Source organism: Prunus avium, chromosome 4 (assembly GCF_965620075.1).
Source record: "Prunus avium chromosome 4, drPruAviu1.hap1.1, whole genome shotgun sequence".
Classification (NCBI taxonomy): Eukaryota; Viridiplantae; Streptophyta; class Magnoliopsida; order Rosales; family Rosaceae; genus Prunus; species Prunus avium.
Genome location: NC_142287.1, coordinates 11,166,187 through 11,192,745, shown reverse-complemented (window position 1 = coordinate 11,192,745; position 26,559 = coordinate 11,166,187). Strand labels below are relative to the sequence as shown.

Genomic DNA, 26,559 nt, shown 5'->3' with positions numbered 1-26,559 from the left:
CTCTCGTGATCTCGCTTGCGTTTCTTTGGGTTCTCCAAGGGCTCTAGCTGCTTTTGCATTTTTTAGAATAAAAATCTACTATCTTTGATAGCTTTTCATTCTCTTCCTACGATATTTGAAGCTGGCGTCGGTTCTCCTCTGTTGTATTTGCCCTATCCCTTTTCAATTTTTTGATGTCACGCTGATAATTATCAACCAAATTCCGCTCTATCACCAACTGAGCTCTCAGTACTTGCACATCATGAGATTTCGCAATGAGGCGATGCCCCACACTTGCGATAGATGCCGCTGATAATCATCAACCAAATAATCCAAAAAAGCTTATCGCTAATTTTCCAACCAAAAAAAAAGAACCCAAAAAACATACAAACTAGCGCTACACGAATTGGGCTATAATTATTTTGACAGAAGGTAACTGGCCCTACACGAATTGGGCTATAATTATTTGGACCTACCTATTTAATTATGCTATTTTTAAAAAAATTATTTGACCTTCTCTTTCCTTCTTTTGTTGATACTCATGTATGTCTGTTTCCTTTTTCTTTCTTTTTTATATCAGTTTACCCTCATGAGTCATGACCTCCAGCCAGAAGCAGCAGCTGCTGCTTACCACCACCACCACCAAATGAGACACTCTTCTTCTTCTTCCTTCTCATCCCTCCTCTCCATCTCTCAGCCTCAAAAGCCCAGCACTTATAGCCCCCCCAGCTGCACACAGGTTGCCCCTTTGGGGCATTTCGTCGAACACTTTGCGAGGGTCAAGTTTGGCTGCTCTAATGGAGGATTTCAGAGGTTGCAGGGGTCAATTGACCACCCTTGCTCCTCTGTGGATCCGCCCCTGGAATCAATCATCGTTTTGCTTCATGGGTTTGCAAGGTAAATGCTTAAGCGTCATGGGTTTTTTTTATACCAAATGGAATTTATGGGTTTGACAATGCTTGAGAAACACATAGGAGTTTCACAGAGAGAGAGAGAATGGGGGCTAGGGGTGAGAATGCAATAATGCCCCTGCATTCATGCAACACGTGAGCATTAATTGACGGAATTTGCCCATTGGACTTGATTTGCTAACGATGCTAACCTCAGTGACCAAAATCGGAAAATTGAAATTTCGGTGACTAAATTTAAATTCGACCATAACCCTATTGACCAAAAATGTAATTACCCCTAAATTAAATGTAGGGCATTGACATTTATATATTGTCAGTCCCGCTCACCTAAAAATGAGATCTTGTGAGGATCAAATTCATCTCAACCACACGATTATATTAAATCAGATCCAACAACTATCAATATTTTAAAACATAAATCCATGAACTTTTTTTTTACCCATGGTACTCTATAGAGTTTTTCACTTCTCTCTCTCGTCCATCTCTGAAACTGAAAGGCAGCATATGATATGTTTTCTCTTCAATCTGATTTTCTTCTCTCATTGTTGGTTACTTTTCTTTTGAGGTCTCTAATTGAGTTTCCTTTATAGAGCTTATCCCTATCTTTCATTCCCTTCTCTTCTAACCTTTTTTTCTCTTTCTTTTTGTTTTTAACTTTTTAATTTTCCTTAATGTGTTCTCTTCAACGCAACCTACCATTTTCTTAAGATCTATTTTTTTTGCAAAGGTAACTCTCCCATCTGGTCATTTCTTCCTTTGTCTCTTACCTAATTTCAACTTTTTGCCTGTAATTGGCAGAAATAATAAGTGTAATGTTCTAGGCTTCTTTCTTTTTTCCTTGCTCTTAATTTTTCTTCGAGCAATTTTTGTTCAGTGATTGCAAAATTATTTTTGGTTAACTTCGTGCAGAGGTTGATTTAGGGTTTAGGATAAATTCCATAGAGGAAAAAAAATAGTATAAAGCTTTCTTCAATTTTTTATTTCAGGAAAAAAAAAAAGCAAAACACAAAACAAAGTTTAATTCAGAAGAGATTTGATTTAGAAATTAACGGAATGAAATTGAGAAGATAATAATCTATAGAGCAAAAAGACAGTTTTATTGTCGTATTTAAGTTGTATGTTTTAGGGCGTTAGATCTAATTTAATATAATCGTGTAGTTAAGATGAATTTGATTCTAACAGGATATCATTTTTAGGTCCTTAGGTGAGCGGCACTATATGTTTTGGTATTCATCATTCATAGCTAATAACATGGCTAAATCTCTTATTTTGCACAAGCAAAACTTGATCCCACAAAAACCGGCAACAATCACTTTTCCAACTCTAAACATTGAATTGGAGCAAAATCCATGTGAGTGGACCAAAAGTTGCAACAAAATCATGGTCTACGGTGAATTGCAGTACTTGTTTCAAAAACACAACGAAAACCAAATAAAAAAGCTGGGTCGACAACACCACACTGCAGCCATCCCAGCAACAGTAAGACACATTCAAGAACAACAAAAGTCACCAAGGACCTACAATGGAAAACACACAAACAAACAAAAGACAAGATCCAGATAGATCTGGGCAAAAGGACCCAAAATCCAAACTAATCTGGGGAGAGAAAATGAGAGGGGAAGAAAACTAGGAAAAGAGAAAGGGAGATGTGGAGAGAAAAATGGAAGATGGGAAAGCCACCCACCCCTAAGGGGAAGGCGGCTGCAGTGCAAGCTCACTTAAAAAAAAATGTTATTTGAATATTGAATTTTCGTCAATTTCTTTCCTTTTTCTTGAGTTATTGTGAGCCTCACGCTGTTCATAAACGTGTCATCATTTGGTTGATGTCCTTTAATTATTATTATTTTTTTTCTGGTCCGTTCATTGTCTTTCAATTTCTGGGCGCTTCTTATTCCATTCGCTCTCCTGAATTAAGAGACTTGAATGCCGACCTGACCACTTACCAAATGAAGAATTGACACGGCAACTTGCAAAACTCAAAGCTTCTAGAGTGATAATTTAATTAACCACAAACAAACAGTATACCTAATGGCCAAATTCCCTGTTTGACCATTTCGGCTATTGTCAACAACTTTTTCAGCTTCCTATCGATCCGGAGAAATTTCCTCCTTTTGTCTTTTGACAATATCATTGGCTTTTTCAACAATTAGCTATGAAGAAAAAATAATTAGTCTCTTTCTAATAGAACTTTCCAAGTTTAATGACTTTTTCTTTTCTAATGTTGTATTAGGAACGGTCTTCACAATGTGCAAGTGGTGTCATCGCACAAAACCCTCAATTTTAAAAGGTTATTTTACCCATATTTTATATATATATATATATATATATATATATATATAATTGTGACTCTCGTGAATTTGTTGCACTTTGAATTTCAATATAGGCGTGGATTCGAGTCCCACTTGTGTGGTCCAAAACAAGTATTGAACATATGACCAACTACACAAGATCCATACCACTAGATTGGATATATTTTCTTAAAAGAACTTTGTGTTCATTATATATAGGGTTTAATGGCCTTCCGAATCTCAAAGCCTATGAATAATTATACATGATTAATCAAATGAATTTACTTCATATCTATTGGATATTATGATTGATATGCATATATGTTTCACGTCAATAAACTAATAAAATTTTCAAACGGAATTGAACAATATGGATATACTTGATGTGCGGGGTTGAAAGAGACATCAAACCGCCAGTGTCAGACTGGCCCGACAAATTTAGAGTCAGCCAATTTAATAATTAGAAAATTAGTTAAATACTCATTTCTAGACATAAAACTATAAAAATACCCTATACTATTTAATGTATATAAACACACCCAAAATAAACCCAAAAATCAACAGCTGTATATTTTTTAATTTAATTATGAAGATAAAATATCTTTATTGCCCTTTTAACATAAAATTGGAATTCCTAATAAACACCATATCAAAATCCACGTCCTCCAGTCTCTCATTTTCATCTTCAACCCCAATTTTCAGTTTTTGTTCTTCCACCTCAGTTTTGACGATGAAATCCTAAGCTCTGTTCTCAAGTAACTCTCTCTCTCTCTCTCTCTCTCCAACCTTGCCGATCAAATTCATGAATTTTCTCAGAGAGAGAGAGAGAGAGAGAGAGAGAGAGAGAGAGAGAGAGAGAGAGAGAGAGAGAGGTGACGAGAAAGCAAGAGATCGACAGTTCAAATGCAGAGAGTTGCAGTATCGCCCCGAAGAAGAACAGAATTCAAGTTTCCAATACCAAGAAACCACTCTTCTTTTACGTCAATCTTGCAAAGGTATGTTTCTATAGTAAAATAATTTATTTATTTATTTATTTGACAAATGAAGGAAAGAAAAGGAAAAGGAAAAGGAAAATTAAATTTAGTATGCTGTGAGTATGCTGGATCTGTGAAAAATTTGGAGGATTTGCAACATGAGTGAATGGACAATGACTTGGCGGATTCATGGGATGAAATGGCTCAGTATAAAATCCTATTCGATTTGCGATCTGCAATTTTGAGGTATTTGATTTTTTTAATGTGAATTCATATTCGATTTTACTGTAGTCTGATTTGGGTGATTTCATGTTCGATTAATTAAGTTGCTGGTTAAGTTTTCATAATTTTTGCAGTTTTGGAGTTTAAATTTGAAATGTAGATCCAATTCTTCTTTATTTTATATGTTTATTTTTGTTATTACCGATTTGGAGATAAGCTATTGGATTTTCTGATTTCATTCTAATTTATATTTAGATATTCGTTTGAGTTTTAAATTGTGATTTTAATTTCTTTTTGTTTATAATTTGGATTGATTTCAAATTCGGTTTGGTTGTGGATTTGCTTTTGTGTTTCGGTTTGAGCTGTGGTTACAAATTTGTGATATTTGATTCAGTTATCATATTAATTGAGGTATGTTTTTTCAATTGAATCTGAGTATATGTGTTTTTTCTGTTTATGCACTATTGGTTTTTGAGTCAACTATAATTTGCTGTTAGGTAGCAGTGTTATTACCTTATATTGGAACTTTACAGACATGCATTAGAAATAGGATTTCATAGGAAACAAGCAGTGTTATTACCTTATATTGGAACTTTACAGACATGCATTAGAAATATGATTTTATATGAAACTAGCAGTGTTATTACCTTATACTGGAACTTTACAAGGGTAGACATGCATTAGAAATAGGATTTCAGAGGAATCTAGCAGTGTTATTACCCTATACTGGAACTTTACAAGGGTTAGACATGCATTACAAATAGGATTTTAGAGGAATTTAGCAGTGTTATTACCCTATACTGGAACTTTACAAGGGGTAGACATGTATTAGAAATAGGATTTCAGAAGAATCTAGTAGTGTTATTACCCTATACTGGAACTTTACAATGGTAGAAATGCATTAGAAATAGGATTTCATAGGAACAAGCAGTGTTATTACCCTGTACTGGAACTTTATAGTGGTAGACATGCATTCAAAATAGGATTTCATTGGAAACAAGCAGTGTTATTACCCTATACTGGAACTTTACGGTGGTAGACATGCATTCGAAATAGGATTTCAGATGAAACAAGCAGTGTTATTACCCCATACTGGAACTTTACAGTCATTAATCAACATGAAAGTAAACTAGCAGTGTTAAGAATAAGTATATGACTAAATATCTCTTTCTTTTTTGAGTTGCTGGAAATCGACTATTTTATAGTCCTATGCAATTAGTTCAATAATGAAAATCCAATATAGTTTCAAGATTTTGTCATAGATTCGAATCTAAAATACTGTTATTACCCTATACTAGAACTTTACAGCAATTAATCAACATTACAGTAAAGGTTTGGTTTTTAAATGTCTTACTTTTGAAGCCTTTTCTTGTTAAAATTGTTCTCTGAAATTTTGTCTTTGTTTTGTAGGTGGAGGTTAGTTTGTGATGTTGGTTGTTGAAAGTAGATCAAGCTTCGTGCTCGGTTTGCATAAATGATGAAGATGATGAAATGAACTGACGTTTTGCAGAGATTGTTTAATGAAGATGCATGCTTGTAGTTACGGTTTTCTAGACATTTTTGTGTTGTAATAAAATATTTGGGCTTTTTTATAAATTTGGGTTGGGCTTGTTTTGGGTGTTTTTTGAGTTTTTTTTTTTTTTTTCTTCTGTTGGGCATCAGTGGTAGTCTTGTAATTTATAGGAACTTTAACACTAATTTCTTATATAGTAAATGGATTTTGGGTGTGTTTCTAAAGTGCATTCTATGTGGGGTTTTTTTTTATAATTTCAGCCTCTATTTTGGGTATATTAGTGAAACTCCCTTTAATAAATAGGTTGTACCTTCCCCCATCCAATTATGGAAAACATAAAATCTAGCCTGAGCAGATTGTGCGTCACAAACTTTCTACATCTTGGTTGTGGGAGCCTAGGTTGCCATTGTCTTCTTCAAATGCTTTATTTTTCAACTTCTTTGGACCTACGTGTCCGAGAGGTTTTGCTTTGTAATTTTATTTTCCGCACAAAAAAATTATAAATATAATAATATTATGTATTATTTACTATAAAATAATTATAATTTAATAAGGTAAATGATTTTTCCACTCCCTTTTTATTCACCTACATTCCTTTTTGTTTAGAAAAATAGATGAATAAAAAGGGATAAAAAGGGAGAGGAAAATTAGTCCCCTTCAATAAATGGACTTTAAACATACCAAAGATACGGAATATGTCGTATCGGGCCTAATTTAATCAGACCGTACTCGTGTCATGCTCAGACCAACCCGGTCCATTCGTTTCAAGGGAAAAAACAAATATAAAATAATCACGTAATCCTCCAAAACTTTTTGCGACGGTTTTGTCAGTGTGCAGAAAAGGGTACCGTACAAGGATTTCTCCTTTGTAGAAGGCCACGCAATAAAGAAATTTAAAATAATGTGACCAAATTCCAACTGAAAACTACCTACCCCCCTTCCCCCCACCTCTCTTTCTCTGCCCTTCTCCTTCACACATACACAGAGATGAGATGACAGAGATGTATTCAAATTCATGTGTGCCTCTCCAATAACAAGAAAGAAAATTGAGAACCAAAATAAAAACGTTAAATACAAAAAAGAAAAAAAAAGAAAAAAAAGAAAAGAAGGAGGACAGGCGTGATCTTAAAGAAGAATTGAATTTTAGAATTTAACGTCGTCCACCAACCTATCTAATTAATCTAACAAGCCTTCTGCCTTAAACAACTTCGTCACGTTTCGTCACCTTCTCTTCTTCTCACACTTTCCATCTAACCACCGATAGAATTTGCCTCTCTTGCTGCAAACTATAGCGCCTAGATTATTCCCAAATCCTAGGGTTTCTGTTCCCATTCTCAGAAACCCTAATTCTCGCTTTCCTCTCTCAAGGAATTCAGGTCTGTTTGCCTCTCCTTCCCACAAGTTTGAATATCTATCTGAATATAATATTGGAAAAAGATAGCAAATTGTTGTATTTTGTAGCTTTATCGACAATTGCTGTGCTTGGGTTTGGTTTTCTTGCCAACCAAACAGAGGGTCTTTGTTTTTGTTTTTGTTTTGTTTTGTTTTAATTTCCTTTACTGTTTCGACATATAAGTTTTGAGTGATTGATGATGCTTAATTTTGGTTACTTCTTTTGGTTTTGGACTTTTAATGCTTTGGTTTCTGCTTTGTATACAAGTTGTAGCTGAAATTAAGCTTTTGTTTTGTGTTTGTTGGCTGATGATTATTTGGTTGCCGGGAAAGGTAGGAAAATATCGATAGGTAGTTTGGGTGGAGTCAGTGTAATTCAGTTGGTACACTATGGTTGTTTGCATTGCATTTACCAACTGAACAATGGCCATAAGGGTGCTCTTCTTACTATTTGATTGCATTTGCCTTGGCCTGTTGTTCATTGACTGAAGAGTATAAATTAATGAATTATAATGCTATACAGTATCTGAAGTTTCGACGATTGATGAGTTACAGAAAATGAGAGGAAGAGATTACAAGAGTGATCTGCAGTAAGGCATTGTTAATAGCCAAGAAAAACATGACTATATGATGGGTTTTTCTGAATTAGGATGTTTCTAGGAAGTGCCACAATATGAAAGGATACAGTGAAAGGCAAAACTATGAAATTTGAGATAAACTTGGTTGATCTCGAATTGCAATTTACTGATTTACAGATCTACGTCATAAGTTTTCTTGTCTTTGTTGAGATGTGACATGACTTGTGATTGGTAACTTAAATTAAACCTCATTTGAGCTAATTATGTGAGAGTAGTGGTACCATGTTAAATTGTATGATTTAACAAACCTAAACTGAAATGAATGGCCATTGATCATTTTCATGTTTTTTGCTGTTTTCTTCACTTACCAGACATGATATTCTAGTTCTTAGAAAATATGGTGGAGCATTGAATTTTTGTTGTTTTCTTCAAATATTTAAAATTTATTTTGACAGCCATTGGCCATCTGTTAGGATGATGAATTTATTCATGGGTGTATTGTTGGTCTCATGCTAGAAAAGTATGTTTGTAGGAAGCAGAGCATTTACTTCTGTTTTGTGGTAATTTCAGTTGGGCCTTTTCCATCTACTTCCACGATGTCGAGCTTGGAGGAGCCACTTGGTTTTGACAAGTTGCCTAGCATGAGCACTATTGATCGGGTTCAAAGATTCTCATCTAGTGCTTGCAGGTCTAGAGCAGATGATGCAGCAATGGGGAACTGTTGGATTGAAGGAAGAAGTTGTAGCACATCCAATAGCTGCAAGTAAGTAGTTTGTGATCTATTTTGTTTGGGAAACACTCAAAATGTACGTTATCCATTCATTTGCTTTCATGTGCACAAAACAATCAAATTCTGTCATAGCATTCAAATTCCGGAGCAGATTTCCTTCTTTGTTGTCAGTTTCCTAATTTATTTGGTTTGGTTTGTTTTCTTATTCCTGTTTGGATTAGGATTTCTTTTTTAGTAAGAGATTTTTATCCTACATCAGTATGCCCATGCAGGCATGTGTGTAAGCATGTGCTCGGGTCAGACCACATAGTTGGAAATTGTCTGAAGGATAATGACGAGATCCTGGTTTTTTCCATTACCATTTAGTTGAAGATCGAATTGATTTATTCATCTTCTTCTCAGTTACTAATTGTCTCTTGCTTTCACAGAATGACCTGTGCAGAGCATATTCTTACATAGTTTAGCTACTCTAAACTATAATAATGATTAATTGATAATGTAACCTTAAAAACATATGTTAATTTTCAGCGAAGATTATGAAGAATATACAAGAGAGGCCTTCCCATGGAAAAGACATACAAGAGACATTTCCCGTGGTGACTCCTTCAATCAAAGGACCTTGAGCTTAGGCAGGAATCACAGGGTATTTGGAAATATTTGTGATTCATGGTATTTGTCAGATCAATATGAGTCCAAGTGCAATGAGAAAGATATAACAAACAAGGTGCTTCAATAACTTAAATAGGATGATGATATATTTGCCTTCTGTTTTAACTTATGGCATGTGGATGTCGTGATATCTGTTGTTTAACAGATAAAGTTTTCCTTTTGTCTTCTTGTAAATTATATATACATTTTGACACTTGGGTTGCATATCATTTGTCTTTTGTTTGAATGAAACAGATTTTGAGAGGTATACCAAAGTTTGTAAAGATAGTAGAAGTTGGTCCAAGGGATGGACTACAAAATGAAAAGAATATTGTATCTGCATCTGTAAAGATTGAATTGATTCATAGACTGGTATCTTGTGGGTTGTCTGTTGTTGAGGCTACAAGTTTTGTATCACCCAAATGGGTTCCTCAGGTAATTTACCTTTACTAGTTATTTAATTGAATTGGTAACTTCAAATTTATCTTGGAAAGTGTAATTTTTATGGGAATAGTTAACTGATAAGTATCTTCTTAGTTAAGTTTTTAAGGTTCTCAGTTTAACCTGTAAATCCCATGAAGCTTAATTAGATGCCTTTCTATGAATCAGATTTTGGCAACATAAGCATTAATTTATTATATAATAATGAGAGACGTCAAATATCATATATTCTTTTAAGAATATTTGATTTGAAATACAGATCTCCTCTGAGGTTCAGTGAATTAAAGAAACTTTCCTATTTTGATAAAGTATACAAACATCCCCTAGTTTTAATTTTTAAGAGATCGTTGAAAAAGTTGTCATTATTACCCTATTCTGGAAATTGTAGTCAATTGCATTTTAAAAACTCATCATAAAAAAGAAATTTTTTACCTTTAATATCAGAACTATTATCAAGACATCAAACGCCATGTTATATCTGAAAGAAATGATATTTGCAGTCCCACTTTAAAGTCACTAAAGTTATAAACATTAACTTCTCTTCCTGCTAAAAAGTTCATCCTGTGATCAATATTGCTAATATCTTGTTAGGAAATAATGGTACATATGCAAAGCAGAATTACTAATCTCAATTAAACAGCTTCACTTTGAAGACAATATATGTATAGCGTTTGCTTGCTTTGACTATGATCCTCATCAATAGATATGTGGATTTTTCTTTGGGAACACTGTTTGAGTATAACTTGTCTCACTTCTGTTCCATTTTCCTTTCTATATATAGCTAGCAGATGCAAAGGATGTAATGGAAGTAGTTCACAATTTGGAGGGTGCTAGATTGCCTGTTCTGACACCCAATTTAAAAGTAAGTGATCTCTAGTAGTACTACCAGACTTTCGTCATGTGATTTCTCTGACAGATCTGATCAACTTTTATAGGGCTTTGAAGCAGCTATTGCAGCTGGTGCTAAGGACATAGCAGTCTTTGCATCAGCTTCTGAATCATTTTCAAAGTCGAACATCAATTGTAGCATTGAAGAAAGTCTTGTTCGTTATCGTGCTGTTACTCGTGCGGCAAAAGAGCTTTCAATTCCTGTTCGAGGGTATGCTCTCTCTCTCTCTCTCTGATAAGAAACAGAAACTTTATTAAGTAACTGAAACATGAGGGCTAGCTTGGCCTTCCAAATCAACAGATGGGTTAAAAAATGAAAAAGATGGTTTGGCAATATTAATGTAGGATTTACATGAAAAACTTTTTCAGCTGCCTCTCTCTCTTCTTTTGCCTTGTAGGCTATTTCTGTATAATATTATATTAGTTCCAGCTACCCTATGCATTGTCCTACATTATCTCTGTATTCCCTCTGCCAGGACATGTTTCCTTTACAATGCAATTTTAAAAAGGAAATGATAGGCCACAAACATCTGCTGTCGTTTGTTTCTTGGCACATGTTCTGATGCATTGTGGCTGAACACTTCGAGGATCACAAATGAAAGCTCAAGCTTGCCATTGCACTAGCTGATTCATATTTTCATCCTTACGTCTCTCTTTGGTTTCCAACCCCTCGTGCTATCTTGTTACTTACAGAAAATGTATTTAGCTAAAAAAAATACAAATATGGGAGATAATAGTGCGGGCCATGATATGACAAGGCCATGGAACACTCTCAAGGACTTGATTTTAGTAGGGTTCTTTTTTTCTCTTTTCATTATGTTAGGAGTCAAGTTCTCATGTAAGAGGTTCAACATAACATGAAGGAGAAGGATCAGATGTTTAGATCTTATTGCCAAGGCACATGCCTTCCCAAATAGGATTAGGCAATTTCAGATCTTGATGCTTTCCGCACCCAATACTTCCTTGAGGTTCAACTCAAAGTGGCAGAACTAAACTTTCTGTTGTGGTATACAATTTCTACTTTTTTTCCTTCCCTTAACAGGAAAGGAGGTCTGCTGGGCTTTGATAAATTTAGTGTTTGTTTTACCTTTCCTTTCCTTGGGGGCGAGGGTATGCTCTCTCTCTCTCTCTCTCTCTCTCTCTGATAAGAAACAGAAACTTTATTAAGTAACTGAAACATGAGGGCTAGCTTGGCCTTCCAAATCAACAGATGGGTTAAAAAATGAAAAAGATGGTTTGGCAATATTAATGTAGGATTTACATGAAAAACTTTTTCAGCTGCCTCTCTCTCTTCTTTTGCCTTGTAGGCTATTTCTGTATAATATTATATTAGTTCCAGCTACCCTATGCATTGTCCTACATTATCTCTGTATTCCCTCTGCCAGGACATGTTTCCTTTACAATGCAATTTTAAAAAGGAAATGATAGGCCACAAACATCTGCTGTCGTTTGTTTCTTGGCACATGTTCTGATGCATTGTGGCTGAACACTTCGAGGATCACAAATGAAAGCTCAAGCTTGCCATTGCACTAGCTGATTCATATTTTCATCCTTACGTCTCTCTTTGGTTTCCAACCCCTCGTGCTATCTTGTTACTTACAGAAAATGTATTTAGCAAAAAAAAATACAAATATGGGAGATAATAGTGCGGGCCATGATATGACAAGGCCATGGAACACTCTCAAGGACTTGATTTTAGTAGGGTTCTTTTTTTCTCTTTTCATTATGTTAGGAGTCAAATTCTCATGTAAGAGGTTCAACATAACATGAAGGAGAAGGATCAGATGTTTAGATCTTATTGCCAAGGCACATGCCTTCCCAAATAGGATTAGGCAATTTCAGATCTTGATGCTTTCCGCACCCAATACTTCCTTGAGGTTCAACTCAAAGTGGCAGAACTAAACTTTCTGTTGTGGTATACAATTTCTACTTTTTTTCCTTCCCTTAACAGGAAAGGAGGTCTGCTGGGCTTTGATAAATTTAGTGTTTGTTTTACCTTTCCTTTCCTTGGGGGCGAGGATTAATAATTAAGGGTTTGGTTTGGTGAGTTAAAAAGAATGATATATCTCACTTCAAATTCAATTTTGGAGCAGATAAGACTTTATTGTCCTATGATAATGCTAAATTTTAATTATGTTGGTTGTGATGAATAAATTGCCTTCACTGGAATTTGGGTTATGAACTCTCTATGAGTTAGACAAAAGTACCGTTCAACCTCTTGCTTCTATGTTTGTATGTATCAGTTTCATTATCCTTTTGGTGGTGATCTTACTTTAATACTTCTTTGAAGACATAAAGGAAGGAACATTTATTTTATTTTATGTGCGCTGGTTCTTTTACGAATTAACTTGTTGTTTTTAACGTTTATAGGTATGTCTCATGTGCCATTGGATGTCCAGTGGAGGGAGCAATTCCTCCATCAAGAGTGGCATATGTAGCAAAAGAACTTTACAACATGGGCTGCTTTGAAATTTCTCTTGGTGACACAATTGGGGTTGGTACACCTGGTAACATTTTGAACTTTGTACTTTGATTAACAAATTACTTGTGTCCTACAAAACATATTAATTTCCTGTTTCTATTAGGTTTAAGTCTTTATGAATACTTCCCATCTAAATCAATAGGAGTTAGTTGATGAATCAAGTTTTCCTGTGTTTGGGTCTTTATGGTTACTTCTGTTAGGAATAGGTTTACGTTCCCATTCCTATTAGATATAGGTCTTTATAAATACTTCCCATGTAATTCAATGGGAGTTAGTTGATGAATCAAAGTTTTCTTGTTTGCTTTCCTGCTATGGGAATTCTGGTGTGAAGTCCCTGGAGTGAATCCCTAACCTACATTAGGAAAGCTGATAAAAAAAATTATAGGATGAGGACAGAAATACGTGTTGACTTCAAATAAAGGTCATTGCTCCCAAGGCCTCTAAAGATGGGTGTTCATTTATGTAGTGACATTTTTCCTTTCAACCAAAATATGAAGTTTCATATGCCCAGATAATCATTGTTAGTATATATATATATAATTTTTTTTGTCATACCCCAAACGGCCTTGTACTTATTTTTTATCTGTTTTTTCCTTCCTTTGACACAGGGACAGTTGTCCCCATGCTTGAAGCTGTGATGGCTGTTGTTCCTGTTGAGAAGCTTGCTGTTCACTTCCATGACACCTATGGGCAATCTCTTTCAAACATTCTCGTATCTCTTCAAGTAAGCCATCTTTAACATGTCAAAATTGGCTCAAGTCGCATTTGTATTTTATCTTTTCGTAAAATTTTTGAATATAATTAGTAAGTACAAGTAGACCACAATGAATAATTTGTCTACTGAAGATACTTTCATCCAATTAAGCAGCCTAGCTACCAGTCCACATCAACCGTTTGCAAAATTAATTTTGTTTTTTTCCAACACCACCCAAAGGACAACTAATAGTATACACTACAATTCAACAAAACTTTTCCCTTTCTTTCCCCTTGTGTGCACTGCTTTCTCAATGAAAAGAGGAATGCATGAAATGCACCCACAAAAAATTAGCTTCCCCACAGCTCGTGGCAAAGCTGTAAAGAAATTGATTAATGGAGAAATTTTTTTTATTGGTATCCTAAACCTCTCTTTGTACATCATTACACCAGTGGAGATATAGACAAACATTAGACACCCTCCTTTGAATATAATCACTGATATTACCCTAACACGAGCAATGATCAAGCTAAAATTTGTTGTACATTAAGTTTAAAGAACAATTCATACAATTAATGTTGTACGCATTTATTTGCGTGCAAAAGTAATACCAAATACTCCTAAAATTTACCTAAAAAATACAAATCAGTGATCATGTTTCTTTTTTGTTTGTAATTTTTTAGAACATTAGTTGCAATCTTGCTTCTGTTTCACCTTATTTTTTCCTCCCTTGGGACTTGTTTCCTTGTTTAGTTTTAAGGAATAGATTAGGTGTTTTGAAGTAATTGTGATATTTCATAACAAGAAAGCAAAAAATGAAAAGGGTTTTCACCAAGGACTTTCCAAGGCCTATTGTTTTTTTTCCCTTCATTTTTCAATCAGGAACAAGGTAGACGTGTTACAATAAACTTGTAAACCCTAATATTTTCTTTTGAACAGATGGGGATTAGCATAGTGGATTCCTCTATTGCGGGTTTAGGCGGGTGTCCGTATGCTAAGGGAGCTTCAGGTAACGTTGCCACTGAAGATGTTGTATACATGCTTAATGGACTTGGTGTCAAAACCAATGTGGATTTGGCGAAGCTCTTGATGGCTGGGGACTTCATCAGCAAGCATTTGGGCCGCCCCTCTGGTTCAAAGACTGCCGTAGCCTTGAGCCGAGTTACAGCTGATGCCTCTAAGATATAAGATAGCTATTTCAGGAGTTATTCAAGAGGAAAGAAGGGTGCTTCGTTCTTACATGGAATGCCCATGATCTTCACGCTGCCACAGTAGGAATAAACACTTTTTAAGTCTTGGATGCAATAATTATTTTTTCAAAGACACATCATATTGTGTTCAATAGGAAGTTGCCATCGTTGATTGTATAAAGTTTAAAATCGTGCGGAGGATTTCTTCTGCTAGAAAATAATAGATATAAAAGAACATATACGAATGAAGTCCGGGGATCTTCCTTGTAATCTATTTTCTGCTTAAAAAATTATATATAGTCCTCTTCTATTGAGGGATTCCTCAAATAATTTTATTGAAGGGACACCCTTTAGGTACCCTACGAATTTTTTTTCAACGATCCAAAACATCTATTTTTTAAGTCTACATTTATAGATCATCCTTGTAAAAAATTAGACAAATTGGAAACCGTTTTGACATCTAATTGTGTGATACAAAATTAATGAACACGGTGTTTTAAGAAAGTACTAAAATTTCAATAATTCAATTGAGTGGTCAAATGATATTGGATTCAAGTGATTTTTTGTAAAGATGATCTTTGAATGAATATTTTTTAAGTCTATATGAATGTAGGGTTGAGAAGTAATGCTAGAATGATTTGATTGGATGATATTGAATGGAATAAGAGATTTTATACCAAACATCTAATTTAAACTTAGATTAATTAGTATAAGGTTAATAAAATCTTATAATAAGTCATTTTTAGCGGTATATGTGGAATAGGTCAGTTGGTCAGGGTAGTGAGCCCATCTCCCAAGTTCGAATACCCCCTCGATAGATTAATTTAGAATTATTTTGATCATTGTTTGTATAAATTTTTTTTTAAATAAAAAAAACTAATTTTACAGACAATTAAAAACGAGTGCTGCTATTTCCACCCCGTGTCCTATTTCCTCACCCTCTTATCTTCCCATCCACCATGTAAATTTGAAAAAACCGAATCATGTCTTTCCACTCACCATTATTCCTAAAATATAGTCACCCACCTTTGGATATAATCTAGTTTAAAAATCAAGAGAGCTTTGGTTTATAGTCATTATGCAATTTAATATTGTGATAGTAGTAAACTAATTTTATCATATGGATGAGGTCAATTACTGGTAGGCATGGGTTGGGTTGGATCAGTTTTAGTTCCAACCCGATATATAGCGGTTTATGATTTTTTGGACTGAAGACCTACTCATTATTAGGCCAACTCAACCCAAACTTTTTGTGACTGGGTTGGGTGGTTCGGTCGAGTTAACTCAAAACTAAGCATACTTTTAAGTTTTAGTTCCAACCCGTAACCCAACTCGTACATAGCGGTTTTATGAATGTTTGAACCCAAGACTCGCTCATTTTTAGGCCAATCCAACCCACTATAATTGGGTTGGATGGTTCGGTCGGATTGACTCGAAATTGTGCCCACCCCTAAGGTACATGACCAAAAAGCATAATGTAATTATAAAAAAAACTTCAAAATTACAACAATGCCACTCCCTTTATATTTTAACAAATTTATTTGAAGTCAATCACTTTATGCCACATGTCTAGCGATCCACAACTTATGTTGCACGGACACAGACACGAGGGCATGAAAACTGGACACAATGACATAGTGACATGGAAAATCTTAAAAAATTAGGACATGGACATGGATAGAACACGACAATTAAAATAATAATAAATTCTAATAAAATCATAATAGTACATACTTATATTTTTTTTTTTAAAATCATTCATACTCAATACTTCAATGTCATAATACAATAAAACAAAACAAAGTACTCATATTCATCATCTATACATAATAATTAATGCACCACAAAATATGATTGAGCATGAGAGGAGGCCTCATTTGAATTGGCATTACTCATCTTACCCCTAACAAAATAAAGCACCATACACATATTTATTCACACATAAAACATTTTCCACCTCATAAAATAAGAGTGTGCTTTGCATAAAAAGAAAAAAAAAAAAAAAAACAAAGTGAATGAATTACCCACTCAAAAAAATGCTTCTCTCACGACCAAATTGCTATCAATATCTTTAGTCAACCAACAATATCAGCTTTGCTACAAAGAAACAAAGAAAAAAAAAACATATTTAAACAAAAAATTGACGCCAGAAATATGATAAAACTGAGAAAAAAATCAAAAAATAAAATAAGAAATCAGACTCTCGCTTTCACCTACAACAGTTTGTAAGCATTTATTGATATTTCAACTTCAAGCAATTTAAAATAAGATGAGAAGAAAGAATATGTGGAGAGGGAAAGAAGAAAAGTTGGGTTTTTTTTTCATGAAAGATGCGGCTGGCTGGGAGAGAAGAAAAGCCCACTTTTTAAAACTATTTAAAATATGTCCACAACTTTTTCAATAATTATGTTGTGACCCTAGTTTTTGTTTTAAAATTTCTACACTGGTCCCAGTCGTGTCTTGACTTCAATTGACCGTGTCCAAAAGTGTTTTGACCTTATCCAAAAGGTGTTTTGACCGTTGACCCGTGTCCACGTGTTAGACACTCTGACACCTCAGCCTAATGGAGTGTTCGTGCTACATAATGGATGCCTTAAGAAACTCATTGTGCAAGCCCTGGAGATCGGCCCTGCGAAACCTAACAATAACCCTAGCTCCTCATCGTCCTCCATGAAGACCAAGTGCGTCGACCACGAGCTCACCGACGGGGAATCTTCCGACGAAGACCCCTCCACCAAACGGCCCAATTCCAGCAGGAACTTCTCCCTATAAAAGCCTCAAATGAGTGTGAGACAGAGCCAACAAACACGTTGTCATGTCACTCTTGTGAAGGCATATTGACCAGAAGCTAACAAAACTTTAAGGCTTATTTATTGATATAACCCCTGTGTTTGACCAAAAATCTCAATTTGCCCCTATGCTTTCATTTCGTGTCCTAAGTTCCCCCATTCCATCAATTTCCTCAATAACACCGTTAACTTGCTGACATGGCATGGGTGTTTTAGTAAATTGACATATTAAAAACTAAAAATTAAAAAAGATTTTTAAAAAGATAAAAAAAAAAAAAACTTCCCTGCCGAAGCTTTAACCTCAATTCACAGTTCACTCACCCCTTCCCCGCAGCACCAATCTTCTGATAGGATTCTCATGGTTAATATGGTCTTTCAGTATGTTAGCTAAGCTGGCAAGGTTTTGTTAGGCAATTGGTTAGTTAGCTAGCAATTTGTTTTGTTAGTTGGCAATTTGTTTTGTTAGTTAACGACTGTTATTTGCTTAATTGGGAAGCGATTATATTAGTGGGCTTATGCTCATTCTAGGGCATGTAATTGTAAATCCAGTTTCAATCAGAAATAATAGTTTTGATTCTTTTGTTAGTGTTTTGAGTGTGTGGGTGAAGAAATCACAGAAGAATGAAGAAGGAAGAACCAAAGAGAATTGGAAAATTGCTCTGCTATACGTATAGCAGAGAAAGTGTATATTTCTGTTGTATCTCTTTTTTTGGTTCTTACAATCCTCACGCACTTGGAGTGAGGCAGTATATCTGTTAGGTCCAGTGGCTGGATCCCTTACATCACAAGGTGATCTCAGCCATTCAACTAGTCAACCAATGAGAGCCTTACACTTGGCCTATAAAACGTTAAAAGAAAACTGAATGCTAAATCTGCTAATCCTTAAGTCAGCTTAAGGCTTATAATTCAACACTCCCCTTTAAGTCTTGAGCTGATTTAACTCCAAGCATACTCCTGAGATAGTTAAACCGATCCTTAGACAGTGGTTTGGTGAAAATGTCCGCAAGCTGCTCTTTAGTGGGACAATAGACCAAATCAATGATTTCTTCCTGCAGTGCATCCTTAATAAAATGATACCTTTTGTCAATGTGCTTGGTCTTTGTAATAGCAATGGCAGAAGTGTTATCACAGTGAAGTGGAGTAGCTTCAATTTGCATTTCTCCAAAATCTTCCAAAACAAACATCAGTCATATTGCTTGAGTTGTAGCTTCTGATGCACTCATGTATTCAGCCTTTGCAGTTGAAAGTGCAACACAATTTTGCTTGACCGAAGCCCACGAAAATACACCACTGCCAAATGAGAATGCATATCCTAATGTGCTTTTGCTGTCTTCCAGTGAGCCACCCCAATCACTATCACATAAGCCAATTAAACAAGCTTTCCTTCCCTTCACATACTCCAGGCCATAATCCAGAGTTCCTCTAATGTATCTGAGTACTCTCTTTGCAGTTCCATAATGTCTATTGGTAGAACAGTGCATAAATCTTGCCAATAAGCTTGTTGCATACATTATATCCAGCCTTGTAGCAATGAGATATAGAAGGCTTCCCACAATGCTCCTATACATTTCCTCACTTGCAGATCCACTTCCATCATCTTTAGATAACTTCTCAGTAGCTACAAGAGGAGTTGTGACAGTCTTTGCTTCATTTAATCCAAACTTACTCAGTAAAGAACTTGCATACTTCTTCTGGTGAATGAAGATGCTAGAGTTAGTTTGAAGCACTCCCATTCCGAGGAAGTGATGAAGAAGTCCTAGATCTGTCATCTCATACTTCATTTTCATATCTTCCTTGAACTCTTCTAGCATTGATTTACAGCTGCTAGTGTAGACTATATCGTCCACATAGATAGAAACAATCGAGAAATCTTCTCCCCTTGCTTTTATATACAAAGTTGGTTCACTCAAACTCTTCTTGAAACCACATTGGGAAAAATAGTTGTCAATCTCTGCATACCAGGCTCTTGGAGCTTGTTTTAGACCATAGAGAGCTTTGTGCAGCCTGTACACTTTGTCTTCCTTGCCTTTGATCACAAAACCCTCGGGTTGATCTATGTAGACTTCCTCTTGTAGAACACCATTTAGAAAAGCTGATTTTACATCAAGCTGATACAGCTTCCATTCTTTCTGAGCAGCAAGGGAAATGAGGGTTCTAATGGTGTCCAGTCTAGCCACAGGAGCATAGGTTTCATTGTAATCCAAACCGGGTTTCTGAGCATACCCTTTGGCAACTAACCTTGCCTTATTCTTTTGCACTGAACCATCCAAGTTGAGTTTGGTTTTGTAAACCCACTTGACTCCAATAACCGGTTTCTCAGTTGGTCTGTCCACCAATTCCCATGTACCATTTTTCTCAATCATGGACAATTCATCCAGCATTGCCTTCAGCCATGATTCATCTTGAGCTGCTTCTGCATATTTTTCTGGTTCAATGATACACAGATTGCACTGTGCAAGCACATCATCTAACCGTCTCCACTTCAATGGTGTGTGGTCTTAAGCTTGAGTGTTTCTCTCTGCACTGCTTATACCACTTGACCTGTGTTGTGATGAAGGTTGAGCCAACAAGGGGCTTCTTTCTTGTTGAACTTGAACCTGAGGAGATAGAGCATCATTCTCATCTTCATATTCCATACCAAGCCTTTGCTCATCTTGAATTCCATCTCGGAATACTGCCTCTACCTTATCAGAACATTCTGTCCAATTCCAAGAGCTTTCTTCATAAAAAATAACATCCCTTAAGAGAGTGAGTTTCTTGGAGATTGGATTATAGATTCTGTAGCCTTTTTCACATGTTGCATACCCTACAAACACTCCTTTCACACTCTTAGGCTTGAGCTTGTGCCTTAGTACAGTAGGTACATGAACATAACACAAGGAGCCGAACACCTTTAAGTGAGCAATACCAGGCTTTCTTCCACTATAAGCATCAAAGGGTGTGATGTTGTTCAGAGCTTTGGTAGGGCATCTATTTAGGATATATACAGCTGTGTGAACAGCTTCTGCCCATAAACAGTAAGGTATTCCCTTCTCATGTAGCATAGACTTAGCCATTTCAACCACAGTCCTGTTCTTCCTCTCTACCACTCCATTCTGCTGAGGAGTGTAGGCCACGGTGAGCTGCCTTTGAATGCCATACTCTTCACATAATTGCACAAACTCAGAAGAGAGAAACTCTCCCCCTCTGTCACTCCTTAAACATTTCACCTTATATCTGGATTGCAATTCAGTCATGGATCTAAACTTCTTGAAGCAATTGAAGGCTTCAGACTTGTTTCCTAAGAAGTAGACCCAGCTCATCCTTGTAGAGTCATCAATGAGCAGCATGAAGTACTTATTCCCTGCAATAGACTCATTTCTCATAGGACCGCATAGATCAACATGAACCAACTCAAGTGGACTGCTTGCTCTTTGAGCTTGACCTTTTGGAAAACTAAGTTTGTGTTGTTTTCAAAGTTGGCAGCCCTCACATACACCATCTTGTTCTTCTAGTTGAGGTAACCCATGCACCATATCCTTATCCCTTAGTTGTTTCAACCCTTTGAAGTGTAGGTGACCTAGTCTCTTATGCCAAGTCCATGTGCAATGAGTGATTGCTGACTTCATTGCTAGCTGGTTTTCAGTTAATAGACATAAAGGGTAGCATATGTTCTTCTTCATTTGAACCTTGATAATGAGATGATTCATTGAGGAACTGTCAAATACTTTGCACACTCCTTCTCCAAACACTAGAGAATATCCATGCTCATCCATTTGCCCAACACTCAGCAGATTCTCTTTCAATCCTGGCAGATACATTACTTCTCTAATGTACTTCCTTCCTTTTGCTGTGTCAATGACCAATGAACCCATTCCAGCCACATTCACAAGTACACCGGTTGGCATTTGCACTTTTCCAACCACATTTGTCCTCACATCAACAAGCAAATCGACATTGCCAGTCATGTGGTTCCTGCAACCACTATCAATTTACCATTCTCCATTTGCCTTTGACTCAGTGGTGGCACAATTAGCATAGAACAGGTTTCCAGTCACCTCCATTTAGTTTGCACAATTTGCCTTTTGCACAGTCTTGGTTGCAGTGCATTCTCTAGCCAAGTGACCAAACCTGTCACAGTTGTAACACTTTGGTTTGCCTTTGTACCTGCATTGTCCAAAATGATAATTGGAGCACACCTTGCATTGAGGTTTTACAGCTTCTTGGCCTGTAGATTGAGATGAACTGTGAGTTTGTGCAGGATTGTTCCATTGAGGCTTGCCTTTCGATTCCCATGGTCTGCCCTTAGGATTCCAATTTTTATTCCAATTTTTCTGAGACTTGGATGGACCAGATTGTGCTGTTTTTTTTTTTTTTTTTTCCTGACCTTTTGAACTCACAGTGAATGAGGCAAAAGCCTTCTCAGTTGTGTCTGCATTGTGCAACTCAAATCGTTGCTCTTGACTTTTCATAATAGCAATCACTTCTTGCAATTCCACAGTCTCTAGACTTTTAGTGTTTTCAATCACTAAACAGATGGGGTCATATACCTTGCTAAGACTAATCAAAACCTTTTGCACAAGTCTCTCATTCGAGAGCACTTCACCATATGTTTTCATTTGATTAATCAGATCATTCAGTCTAGTAAGGTAAGTAGATAAGGATTCATTATCATGCATTCTAGTATATTCAAATTCACGCCTCAGATTTTGAAGTTTTACTGATTTGACGTGATCTCCACCATGAAATTCTCCATACAACAGCTCCCAAGCTGCTTTGGCAGAGTCTGGATTTGCAATTCGTGGGAAAATCTGATCTGAGACAGCATTTTGGATAATACCTAGAGCTTTTGCATCCTTCATGAGAATTGCAGCTTCTTTCTCATCATCTTCTTCTTATGAGATTTCCTCAGATGCCTTCTTTTTCTTCTTCAAATCAGAGATTGGAATTCCCTTATCTACCAATTTCCATAACCCATGTGATTTGAATATGGTCACCATCTTAATCCTCCAAAACTCATAGTTCTCACCAGAGAAAACTGGAGTTCTCACCTCTGAGCTTCCAGATCCAGCCATTGCTAACCTCAAATGCACCTCGAAACGAGTTGTTTTCAGATCTAGAGATAATCGAGCTCAAGCAGCTTCGTGAGCCTTGAATGAGCTTCAAAGAGATACCTCGATTGTTTTTCTTCATAGATTGAACGCCCAGCTTCAGATAATCAAACCTGGCTCTGAGGCCATGTTCGTGTTTTGAGTGTGTGGGTGAAGAAATCACAGAAGAATGAAGAAGGAAGAACCAAAGAGAATTGGAAAATTGCTCTGCTATATGTGTAGCAGAGAAAGTGTATATTTCTGTTGTATCTCTTTTTTTGGTTCTTACAATCCTCACGCACTTGGAGTGAGGCAGTATATCTGTTAGATATAGTGGCTGGATCCCTTACATCACAAGGTGATCTCAACCATTCAACTAGTCAACCAATGAGAGCCTTACACTTGGCCTATAAAACATTAAAAGAAAATTGAATGTTAAATATGCTAATCCTTAAGTCAGTTTAAGGCTTATAATTCAACATCTTTGGCATTGGGTTAAGGTTGAAAGGTTTCTATCATCTTCACTTCATACCTCTACCTTCTCAACCCACCATCCTCTCCATGCTTCATCAATCTTCCAAGCATATGTTTCTTCCAAATAACAGAACCAAAACAAAAAAAACAAAAAAACCTAGAAAACGCTGCATATATTTCTTCTCTCCTCTGTGAATGAGGTTTTGTAAGAGCAGTTCCAGCGGAGGGCTGAGCCCAAGGCTGGGGGGAGAAAAACAAAAAAATGATGTTCCAGCGGACATCCCAAGCCCGGGCTGGGAGTGGATCCCAGCAAGTCGGGCTGGCCCGAAGGCCAGTTTAGCCCGAGGTCGAACCCGCGTGTTGGATGACGTCATGCGCGACATCAGCGCTACAGTACTCGCGCTACAGTGCCGCTACAGTGCTATGTGCTACTGTGCCGCTAAAGTCCACGTGTTGGGCTCTGGGCTCTCTGATTAGATTTTTTTCTCCAATCCAACGGCAGCCAATTTTTGTGCAATAAAAAAATGAAAAAAAAATCGAATTTTTTTTCATTTTATTGCTGATTTTTTTTTTCTATAAATGCCAAAATTTTATCCGATTGAGATATGAATTTTATAATAAATATTGACACATACGAACCCAAAAATATTATCCAAATTAATTGTTTAGGTAAACAAATTTGTGAAAAAAAACAAAAAAATGAATAGTAATTGCCCTTCGCCATCCCTAAACCCCTGAACCCTTCATCAATCTTCCAAGCATATGTTTCTTCCAAATAACAGAACCAAAAAAAAAAAACCTAGAAAACGCTGCATATATTTCTTCTCTCCTTTGTGAATGAGGTTTTGTAAGAGCAGTTCCAGCAGAGGGCTGAGCCCAAGGCTGGGGGGAGAAAAACAAAAAAATGATGTTCCAGCGGACAACCCAAGCCCAGGCTGGGAGTGGGTCTCAGCAAGTCGGGCTGGCCCGAAGGCTAGTTCAGCCCGAGGTCGAACCCGCGTGTTGGATGACATCATGCGCCACGTCAGCGCTACAGTACTCGCGCTACAGTGCCGCTATAGTGCTATGTGCTACAGTGCCGCTAAAGTCCACGTGTCGCGCTCTGGGCTCTCTGATTAGATTTTTTTCTCCAATCCAACGGCAGCCAATTTTTGTGCAATAAAAAAATGAAAAAAAATTGCTGAATTTTTTTTTCTATAAATGCCAAAATTTTATCCGATTGAGATATAAATTTTATAATAAATATTGACAAATACGAACCCAAAAATCTTATCCGAAAATATTATCCAAATTAATTGTTTAGGTAAACAAATTTGTGAAAAAAACAAAAAAATGAATAGTAATTGCCCTTCGCCATGGCAACGGGTGGAAACACACAATACTATTTGCATGGGCAACCACTATTCATGTGAATAGTGGCTGCCCTAGCTCCTCCCTTGCCATGGCAAGGGGCAAATGGGTGGAGTTGCTCTAATGAAACTCCTATTTTCGACCAAAAGAAAAACCAGAGAAACACAACCTTTGAACTAAACCTAACATTTTTTTCTACAATTTCCAGAAAATCTCAAATAAGAAAGTAAATTTTTTGAAGTTTGATTCAAATAAGTGTGCAAAAATTAATATGTCATCATTTTATTTTACTTTTACTCTACAATATATTAATTTAACTTAAACTAAAACTAAAACTTTTAAAATGTTTTTTTTATAAAAAAAAATAAAAAAATCACTCAAACCCGAAGACGCTCTCGCTCATATAACCAAAAACACGTTCTTGCTCCATTGTCCTTCACAACTACCTTCAACTCCACCGTTGCAGATGAAAATCAAGAATATGTGCCGTTTAAGATTCACTTTAATTCTTATCGGTTATCTATTTCATCTCCTGATTTAGATTCAAAGATTCAATTTTTTTAGAAACAAAAGAAAATTTATTGACTCAAATTTGAAACCATTAATCCATCTCCTCACACTTTAACGTGATTGGATTTCAAAGACCTACAACTAAGAAACTTTCCTATTGTTCTCTGCTTTTGTGTTCAACTTTCTATTTAAAAATATTAAATTTGAATGATTCATGAACCTAGTTTGGTAAAACTTCAATTTTTTAACAAATAAATTTTGGGCTCTTTTTCTTTTTTCAGTTCATGAACTCAGACTTGGGTTTCTGCAACTATTTTTCTGTTTTTCATGACAAAGGTTCATGGTTTCTTATTTACTAGGTGTGAAGGAGAAAAGATGGCTTGTGTCGGGCACGACGATCTTCAAATATATGGTCGATCTTAGATGCATATGAGTTTTTTGTTTATGTTTTTCATCTATGAGGGCATTTATTTTTTCTTTTTGTCAAACTATAAAATAGGTGGGTTATGTAAGTTGTGATTTTTTTCGTAAGTCCTTAGAAGTCATTTTACAAAAATATAAATTTGTCTTTAAAACTTTTAAGATAAGGTGGGTTGAAATAGCAGCATTAAAAAAATATCTAATTTGTTATAAAACTAGAGAATATGTAGGGAGAAATAAGAGGAAGAAAGAGACAGTATAATTTGCTCAAATCAACTTGTCTTTCATTCATATTTGGTGCCACTATTTATAGGAGCAGAGATACCTGAATCACCTACCACCCATAATTGATAGGTTACAAATACATTGGTTGGTAGAGTACAAATACATTGGTTGGTAGAGTACAAATACATTGGTTGGTAGAGTACAAATACATTGGTAGGTTACATGTATATAATGATGGATATTATTGTGGGCATCCATAACCTATAAACCCATAACGTATGGATTTATAACACTCCCCCTTGGATGTCCACCAGACAATGATATCATGTTGGACGTGCTAAATGTTGCCTCATTAAAAACCTTGTCAGGAAAAACCACATGGGATAAAAACCTGATCGAAGGAAAAAAGAGTACATTGCACATACATCCAATGTAGTAAAACTGAGGAGTTTCCGCGATTGATTTCTCCCCCTAATCTTCAACAATCTGATTGCTTGTAAAGTCGTCGCATTCCTATACCATATACCAACTTCTGAAATATAGACTTCGGAAGAGCTTTGGTGAAGAGGTCTGCCAGGTTATCTTGGGAGCGAATTTGTTTGACTTCAATCTCTTGATTCTTCTGAAGCTCATGTGGGTAGAAGAACTTTGGTGGTATATGTTTGGTTCTGTCACCCTTGATAAACCCTTCTTTAATTTGAGCTATACAAGCAGCATTGTCTTCATACATGATTATCGGGGCTTTTGTTGTTGAAGAAAGATCACATGTTTTCCGAATATGATGAACTAGGG

The 26,559-nt window shown here is 36.1% G+C and overlaps 1 protein-coding gene across 1 annotated transcript; it reads left to right on the top strand.

Annotated features, from left to right (window-relative positions):
* The first annotated feature begins 6,840 nt into the window (after window positions 1-6,840).
* On the top strand, window positions 6,841-15,260 carry LOC110756517 (Aldolase superfamily protein). The gene is made up of 9 exons (XM_021957956.2): window positions 6,841-7,263; window positions 8,428-8,620; window positions 9,116-9,311; window positions 9,491-9,670; window positions 10,458-10,538; window positions 10,612-10,775; window positions 12,935-13,071; window positions 13,655-13,770; window positions 14,680-15,260. Exons 2-9 carry the CDS (start codon window positions 8,454-8,456, stop codon window positions 14,926-14,928), a joined length of 1,290 nt encoding a protein of 429 aa, XP_021813648.2. The 5' UTR covers window positions 6,841-7,263; window positions 8,428-8,453; the 3' UTR covers window positions 14,929-15,260.
* Window positions 15,261-26,559: the final 11,299 nt, after the last annotated feature.